General features: G+C 35.1%; 1 protein-coding gene across 1 annotated transcript; it reads right to left on the reverse strand.

The window, feature by feature from the left end:
* Positions 1–894: 894 nt before the first annotated feature.
* LOC140163677 (uncharacterized) lies at positions 895–3,765 on the reverse strand. Its single transcript, XM_072186991.1, has 4 exons — positions 3,565–3,765; positions 2,517–2,583; positions 1,717–1,875; positions 895–1,127 (listed from the first exon to the last, which is right to left on the reverse strand). The coding sequence occupies exons 1-4, from the start codon at positions 3,763–3,765 to the stop codon at positions 895–897; spliced, it is 660 nt and encodes a 219-aa protein (XP_072043092.1).
* Between the last annotated feature and the right edge of the window lie 5,894 nt (positions 3,766–9,659).

Raw genomic sequence — 9,659 nt, forward strand, 5'->3', positions numbered from 1 at the left:
TATAAACAAATTTTGGGTAATTCTATATAATAAAGAAAAGCCTTCTCAAGTAATTCTAAAAAGTCTCTTGGTGGAATCAAAACTTACGAAATCTTTTTTTTAAAAAACATGCTTTATTCTAGAATTTTCTAAACATTCGTCAACATCCTGCCAAGAGGTGTTGAACTGAGTGTCATTTTAAAAGTGTACTTATACATCGGTGTTGGGCAAGAAAAACCTTGTATATTTTGATCTTTGAAATTAAAACCGCCAATGTGAAGATTGGTGTAGCTCGTATGAGCAAATTAAGCTTCAACTTCAAAACGTCCTAGAAAAAAATATATCAGAATGTCCTCCAGGATTTAAGATTTTTAAATCCAATTTTGCATATAGGTGGTTTTGAAACTGGCTCCAATTATTATGAGGTTTGGATTTAAAATAAAAATCACATTTTATAGGGTTTATTTTCCTGTCCAACGACGACACAAAACATATCAAAATGTCCTTTTTTAGAATTTGACACAATCTGTATTTCAATCTTTGCACATATGAAAAAACTTAAGCATATAGTCTATATCTTTAACTATAATATTTACATATTATACAAAAAGAAGTTTTAGCAAACACAAAACGTTTTTAGAAAACGTTTAAGTGTCGGGTTCTATAAAGGTATAAAACATTCAAAGACATTTTTGAAACTTACTGCAAAACATTCAAACATGACGTTATTTTACAAAAGTGTTTGATAAACATTATTTTACAATAATATTTCTAAAACATTTTAAAATGTTGTTGTAGTGTGTTTTTTCATACAAAACGTCTTCATGACCTTTATATACCCGACATTTAAATATTATTATTATTTGATTTGATTAAAATCAAAACGCATATATATATACAATTGAAAACATAAAATCATAAATCCATGTCAAGGTATTGACAATTATCTGGATGTGGTACATCAAGAGGTCCTTTATATTGTCCCCTAAATCCTACGCTATCCAAATATTTTCTGACTTCCGTGTCGTAGAGTTTCATGAATTCATCGACGTCACGACATAAGACGAATAGCTGTCTATCATCTGCATCTGTGATAAGACTGTATTGATAGGATGTGCCTACGAGAGGGCCAAGTTGAAATATCCAATCTAAACAGGCAAAAAAAGGAGAAAGTGGAACTCAGATTAGAGGAAATGTGTAAATTCGTGTATTTGTAAAGTTTCATCAATTTACACCATGTCAAAGGTCATAGATCTATAACTTGGAGGTGTTTTTAAGAGAATGTTGCATTTATTAAAAGTAGGCTTTTATTAAATAAATATCAAAACCGATGGGTGTCAATCATCTTGATAAAAACCTGTACAGCGGTGACGTAGAAGGGGTAGTTGAGGCGAACGGCAATTTTCACTGGGACAGACTTTGACGAAAATGGTCAAAAATTAGCAAAACTAAAATACAAAAAGCCTACATTATTATTATTATTACAAATCTTAAATATAAGGGGGTCAAGAGGGGGAAAGAATTCTCACAAGGGGAAGCTGTATCCTTTCTCCCCTGGCTACGCCACTGTGGGTAGTATAGGGCAAGGAATTTCAAATAGTAGGCCTATTTAAACACAAAAAGTCCTTTCACTGATTTCTCATGATCTCGAGAAAACAATACAGATACTCTTATACTGAATTTATTCTCATACCTCGGCGAATTTAGAAATAAAAGAACACTAAGCGAACTACTTACAGTCTCCTACGATTGGTACCCCATCCAGAATAAGTTTAAGCTTCCCTGGTTCATCAAAAGACGGGATCCAGGCTACACCTTCAATAGTACGACGCGCATCTGTTGCAGTCTCAAAATTACTGTTACGTACGCTGATGTAAGTTGCATTAATTGCACCATCTATAAAGGCAGAATTAGAAAAAAGTGAACATGGTGAAAAGGTGTGATCCAAAATTGGCTGGGCTGGACCCGACTGTTGATCTAAAGGGCCGTTGGATCATCTCGGGCCCTGGTGAAAAAAAGGGTCAACAATTTGTGTGCAATGCTTGTTCATGGTGACGAAATAAAGTACACATGGCTCTAATATATATTTTAAATATTTTTTGGATGGGACCCTTCCCTTTTTGCCTGCTAACGTTGGCTCATTGAATTTGATGTAAATGGTCGATGATTTTTTTTTTAATTTTTGACCCCCGCCCCCTCCTCCCACTTTTTAGATTCTTGAGTGCGCTGGGTTAAACAATTGGGTCAACAATTAACAACTTCAGTCGGCAAAACATTTTCCGTCGTACATTTACAAGTTGTACCCCCCCATCAGAAAAGATGGCTACGCCACTGGTGATCTACCAATGAATTATAACACAAGAAATAATAATAATAATAATAATAATAATATGGTATTTCAGTAATCGGAAAGACTGTGTGGTCGCTATAGTAAAACCGTATAACCGTACCGATATGGGTTTGCGTGATCATTCTACGAATGCAAAAAATACATTACTTGTATTTTGAAATTGCTACTTTTGTTTCTTAATACTTACAGTCTGCAGTGGCGCACTCTGGATTAAACAGATTGGAAAATAGATTTGACCAGTAGTTTGAGTATACCTGGGAATAAAAAAGAAATAAGAATCTTAACATTAATGTGACGTAAACTTACTTAATAATATTCATTTTATGTACTATTTTTTATCTATAGTGCAGTGCTTAGCAATCTGGAAATTTGGACTATTGTCAAAAACGTTTCTTGTTTTTGGTAAATCAAATATATAGTTGAAATTCTTAAGCAACATAATTGGTTCACTTTCAGGACATTTCTAAAATACGTATGACAAAGAATGTATCATACATCGCAGATAATGAACGTCATAAGTTCATTTTCTTAACACTTTTCTTATCTAATTGATCATTTCGGTACGATTTCCTTTTCTAGAGGATCCCTATTTCTGGGAATTTTAAGCTATTTTAGACATGAAAGGGGTTTTTCCAGCTACAGAAAGTTACACATTTGTTTTTATACATTCCTATAATTGGAAAGAGTTGTCAGAAGTGAAAGCAGTATAAGTCTATGGTGATTTTTAGTAATGCATTCGATCTTAAAAGCTATAGCTATTTTAAGAAATAAATACTTTGTTGATCCGGAAGTATACAAAATAAGACGATAAAAATCCTTCATAATGTGGGTTCGCTAAAAATCCAAGTCCAAGCATTACCATTTTCTCATTTTTGGGTTATTTTTCTATTGCATTCTGGGTAAACCTCCAGAATTCGGAAAAACATGCAGTGCATGATGGGTAAAATCTCTAGAAATAGGGATCCTGCAGAAAAGAAGATCGTACCGAACTGTTGGTGGGTTCAGATTGACTGTCTTCACATCACATGTCACATTCTTATTTGAGGCATGGAAATAAAATTGAATAATTATTGTATATCTTCGTGATACCGGATGTCCGACAATGCTATAATGTTATCCCTTGTACATTTATATAAAACAATATTGAAAAATCAAGTTAAGTAACATGCGGATTCCCAACACAGTGAAACATGTGCCTGTACTAATTACATGTATATAATAGAAACATTACTTACCTGGTACCATCGGCCAATGTAAGCTGAAGAATTCAACTCAGGTACGGTAGGTAAAGCAACGATGCTACCCATCAGAGACGCGGCAACGAAGAGCAGGAAAACTCGACACATTTTTGATAGTGGTATGATGGCTTCTAAGGCAAGGATCTGAATCTCGGTGTGGACGCAGCTATCTAATACAAAAAACATTTTTACAGCCATATTTATACATGAAGGTGGTGATGAAATTATCCAGCCATCACGCATCATTGAACGTGAATTACTTCTTAAATCTATCAAACTTCCTTCGGATTAATTCGTACAAGGATGTAAGATCAAACATAGATCTGGCGACACTATTAGCTGCCTTCTGTCATAAAATCATCCAAATTAAGCATGAATCTGTCATATTCCTTTTGTGGTGGCTTTTCGCAGAATGTCCTACAGATCGTGTACACAATTAAAGAAGAAAGTATTCGTTATGAGATTTTCAACTTTTTAGAGACATATCTCTACATTAGGTCTGATTTAACTCATTAAAATTAAAAAGCAATTTGAAAAAAATGTCCATTACTTCTTTTGTGTCATAGTAGGGCAGTAAAATTACAGATCTCCACGTTGAATTCTGTATTATGAATTAAAATTAGCTTAAGGCAGCAATTTTAGTCAAGCATGGCTGTATATCATTTGCATTACATTTATGCGGTATTAATAATAGGTATTAATTTATTTTTCATCTTAATTGCTGATAACGCTACATGGTCAAATGTAAAGGCACGTGTTAAGAACATTTGACCAAATACCCTCTGTTCTATCAATGATGGTCTTACTCTAACTATTTGCCTAATTGAAATAATTCGTTTGCAGACAACACAAATTCTTTAAAAAGTACAAATTCTGGTGCAATTCAAAATTAAACAAAAAGATGAAACAATAATTACGAATCATTAGATATTAACCAAATACTGTTATTTTTACCCTTAACCAGCCCAGCGGGTCAGTTGCCTGATGAAGTCTGGTGGTTCCAGACGCAACGTCGCAATAGTTGCAAAAAGTAAGTTCCAGTAATAGATTTAATTCCAGAACTCTGTTTGAAACTACTGGATGACTAAGAACATTCCTCAAAATTAGGTATAGTTTCGTACAACGCTGAATAATTCTTGATGTGGGATTAGGTGAAACATTTCAATATGACTTCAGATATTTAGGTTGAAAAACGTACTTTTTATTTGATTTTTACCACAATTTTTACCCAAAAATTTCATTATTACAGAGGATTTAACATCCTCACGGATCCTCCGCAGTAAATTTTAATCTTCTCCGTTACGTAGCTGTGGGTTTGAAAATATATACTGTGGACATAAATACATTCTGTTGCACTAAAAACGAACTTTCTCTATACTTTTATGAAAACTCCATCTCTGCCGGCATTTCAAATGATGAAACTCACACACTGCAATAATTGTCTTCAAAACTGCCGCCAAATAAAGAATAGTTCAAGGTCACTCAAGCGTAACAAAGCGTAACATCATAAATAAGCAATAGATATTGACTATTTAGTAGAAGCAAGAACATGACACAACAAATATACTGCATAACATTAACTTTGTGCTGAACGGTTAGTAATTTTACAGGTTTTCAAAATAGGTAGTTTTGTCAAAACTTGGAATACAACTTTTTTACGCAATTTCCTGTAACTTCTATTAGAAACGTCCAATTTCTAAATCTAAAATTCCTAAGAAAGCTAAATATTTGTTAATTTTAGAATTGAAACATGATGCAGTCATGTCTACAGTAGAATTCATCTCGACCTTTGCAGGACTTAACCCCATTAAAAGCTATTAAACCAAGATAACACTCATTGAAACAGCTCAACTGATTAAATCGGATCTTCTCTGGCTGTGCACATGTGACTGTTTTCATGTGCGATATCGCAATAAAGTTTGCGTATTATAGCTTCAGTTGGGTAACCGATTATAAAGGAAACGAAAGGAAACAATGGTATGTGTACTTTTGTTCACGAAATGAGACAAAGACCTGCTTTTTGTTAACCAGCATTCTTCAAAATGAGCAACATAATGATTGTTGACTTAACACGGTTTTGAAATAATTTCTTCATATTTTTGGTGTTATCTGTCGTTTACATATCCTTCCTAAAACACAAAAGTGCGACCCTCTCCAAACATCTAAATTAGCTAAAAATTTAGGACATGTTACAAAACTTTATTTTCTAGAACCTATTTAGAATAATTTAAATGTAGCTTTTACCGTTTTTTTGTGGCATCCTTCAGAAGTGAGCGGTCCGATACCAATATTTTCGGTCAAATCTCCATTCAATTAACACGGGAGTTGGCTAGCTATGCCTTGCCCTCACTCATATTTTACAAAAGTGCGACCATTTCTGAACATCTAACCTAGCTGTAATTTTAGGTCATGTTATATATTTGCTAGAAGTTTTGGAGAATAAATAAAATATTGGCTGGTTATTTTTCACACAGTGATGTTAACTAGGCAAGTGTCCATTCTCCCAACATACATCATTTGTACAGGTCACGCGTCAATGGTGAGAGCACTGTGTATTGTGTATAGGAAAACGGACAGTAACTGCAGTATGAACAATACTACCAACAGCAATGCCCTTCATGCCTAAAAGAATACAACTTTCCCGCTATAAACCATTCTGGGTCACCCTGTATAATCACTAAATTGCGCTGAGGATCAAGGATGTAAAAGAGAGCATTATAATCTATAAGTATTGTAGCTGAGGATCAAGGATGGAAGGGAGGCTATAGGTATAATCAGACCCCGGGGGCATTCAACACAAAAAACCATACGGGTACTACCCCCCCCCCACCCCCAAAAAAACAAGACCCCCCCCCTTTTTTGGATTTCGCAAAGACCCCCTATATTTGACCAAAATAGAGCTCCGAAAGACCCTTGATTTTGATAATTTCAGCTCCGAAAGGTTTTTTCCGGCAATTTTCAACCAGAAAGCCAAGAAAGACCCTTGATTTTGACTGTTCGCGGCTTCAAAAGTCCTCATTTTACTTGTTTGCAGCTCCAAAAGACCCCCTTTTATCGGTACGCCGTCAGCTCCCAAAGACCCACTACCTCCAAATTCCAGGGGAGCATACCCACCAAAATTTTCGATGCCCCCCGAATCAGACTAATTGTAGCTACAGTGTTGTAGCTGAGGGTCAAGGATGTGAAGAAGGGTATTATAGTCACTTAATTGCAGCTGAGAATGAAGAATATTAAGGAGAGTATTATAATATGTTAGTGTTGTAGCTGAGGACCAGGGATGCGACGAAGGGTATTATAATCACTTAATTGCAGCCAAGGATCAAGGATATTTAGGAGAGTATTATAATCTGTTAGTGTTGTAGCTGAGGACCAGGGATGCGACGAAGGGTATTAAAATCACTTAATTGCAGCTGAGGATCAATGCATTGAAGAAGAGTATTATAAAAGTGCTGTAGCTGAGGATCAAGGCTGTGAAAAAGAGTATTATAATCTGTTAGTGTTGTAGCTGAGGATCAAGGATGTGAAGAAGGGTATAAACACTTAATTGACGCTGAAGATCAAGGATGTGAAAGAGAATATTATAATATGTTAGTGTTGTAGCAGAGGATCAAGGATGTGAAGAAGGGTATTATAATCACCTAATTGACGTTGAAGATCAAGGATGTGAAAGATAATATTATAATATGTTAGTGCTGTGGATCAAGGATGTGAAAGAAAATATTATAATCTGATAATGTTGTAGCTAAGGATCAAGTATATGAAGAACGGTATTATAATCACTTAATTGCAGTCGAGGATGAAGGATATTTAGGAGAGTATTATTATAATCTGCTGAAGATCAAAAAGAGGTGGCGACGTTACATTTTGCCAAAGTCGACTCAAAACAAATGATGATATCTCTGTCAAGCAAGAAGGTATTGTCATGCTTGTGGTCTCATTTTATTGCTAAATAAAATGCACTTTCAACCCTGTAAAAAGAAATACTTGAACGTTTTTAATACTGACACTGTGCTTCATAGAATTCAGAATGGGCAGGGTGGCGGTGGTGGGGGATGTGGTGGTGGGGGATGTGGTACACACAAACTCTATGGGATTGGTATTTTTAGTGCGTAATCTGCTTCTGTAAAGGCTGTAAATTGGATTTGGACTCTATTTAGCATCTAAACGACTCATGGCCTTACAGCTAAACAATTCTACTAATTTTTTTTAATCATTTATGATTGGTTTAGTGTAGAAAATACAAACTTTTCCATGCAAAACTACCCGTTGTCATATTAAACACTGTAGTAAGTAATGCAGATATCTTCAAAATCTGAAAAAAAACTGTAAAATTTTAATTACTTATCCTATCATAGTCAAAGTATAGATTTTCTGAAGGAAATTTGACGAGGAATCTAAATATGGACATATTTTTTCTGTATGGGTTAGGGGAAATGTTTAGGTTCAAAATATGTTGAATTGTAAAAAAATCTAACATACTTTGGGACACCCTATATTCCGAGATTACCAAACAGCTGTGATTTTGGTTTCTTCAGAAGTCAGTTGGCTCTCCATTTCCTCTAACCAAATGAATGTTGTTTACTTCCAGTTTATTACTGTAAGTTGGTAATAGGCAATGCATTGCGTGACCCATTTGTTATCAAAATATTTTATATTCCACCCTGTATAACTTGCAGGTCACCCTGTATAATGAGTTGAAATGTATATATTGGAATTGCTGATGCCTTCAGCTTTCCACAAATGTATACTTTTGCTAGTTTAGGGTTGATGATTGTCGAGATAATCTAATTAGAAACCCGGTTGGTGTAAAAATTCATAATATTTGTCATCTAACGCTAAGGGTGGCGAGTTCAGGACACACGGCCTATAATCAGTTAATAGTAGCTGAGGATCAAGTATGTGAATTATGATCATTTTATTCCAGCTGATGATCAAGGATGTTTAAGAGAGTATTATAATCTGTTAGTGTTGTAGCTGAGGATCACGGATTTGAACAAGGGTATTAAAATCACTTAATTGCAGCTGAGGATCAAGGATTTGAAAGAGATCATTATAATCTGTTAGTGTTGTATTGTAGCTGAGGATCAAGGATGTGAATGAGAGTATTATAATCTGTAAGTGTTGTAGCTGAGGGTCAATGATGTAAAGAAGGGTATAAATTTACTTTATTTCAGACAGGATCAAGGATGTGAAGGAGAGTTTTATAATCTGTTTGTGTTTTAGCTGGGGATCAAGACTGTGAAGACAGGAATTATAATCACTTAATTACAGCTGAGGATCAAGAATGTGAAGGAGAGTATTATAATCTGTTAGTGTTGTAGCTGAGGATCAAGGATGTAAAGGAGGGTATACTTATAATCAGACTGATTGGTGGTGTAGCTAAGGGTCAATGATGTGAAAAAGATCTTAATGTTGTAGTTGAGGATGAAGGATGTGAAAGTTGGTTTTGTAGTCTTGTAGCTGAGGGTCAAGTATGTAAAGAAGGACATGATAATCACTTAATTGCAGCTGGGGTTCAAGTATGTGAAGGAGAGTATTATAATCTGTTAGTGTTGTAGCTGAGGATCAAGGATGTGAAGAAGGGTATTATATTCACTTTTTGCAGCTGAATATCAAGGATGTTTAGGAGAGTATTATAATATGTTAGTGTTGTAGCTGAGGATCAAGGATGTGAAGAAGGGTATAAACACTTAATTTCAGCTGAGGATCAAGGATTTGAAGGAGAGTATTATAATCTGTTAGTGTTGTAGCTAAGGATCAAGAATATGAAGAAGGATATAACACTAATTTGCAGCTAAGGATCAAGGATGTGAAGGAGAGTATTACAATCTGTTAGTGTTGTAACTGAGGATCAAGGATGTGAAGACAGGTATTATAATAACTTAATTGCAGCTGACGAACCAGGATGCGAAGGAGACTATTATAATCACTTAATGTTGTAGCTGAGGATCAAGGATGTAAAGAAAACTACAGCTTAACACACAGCAATACATAATCACGTGATTGGGTGGGAGGAGGCTAAAGTCATCGACCAAGAGGCTAACAAACAACCAGTTGGCTCAAATAGGTCATCTGGATTCACCATGAACAAG

This window comes from Amphiura filiformis, chromosome 11, assembly GCF_039555335.1.
Source record: "Amphiura filiformis chromosome 11, Afil_fr2py, whole genome shotgun sequence".
NCBI lineage: Eukaryota > Metazoa > Echinodermata > Ophiuroidea > Amphilepidida > Amphiuridae > Amphiura > Amphiura filiformis.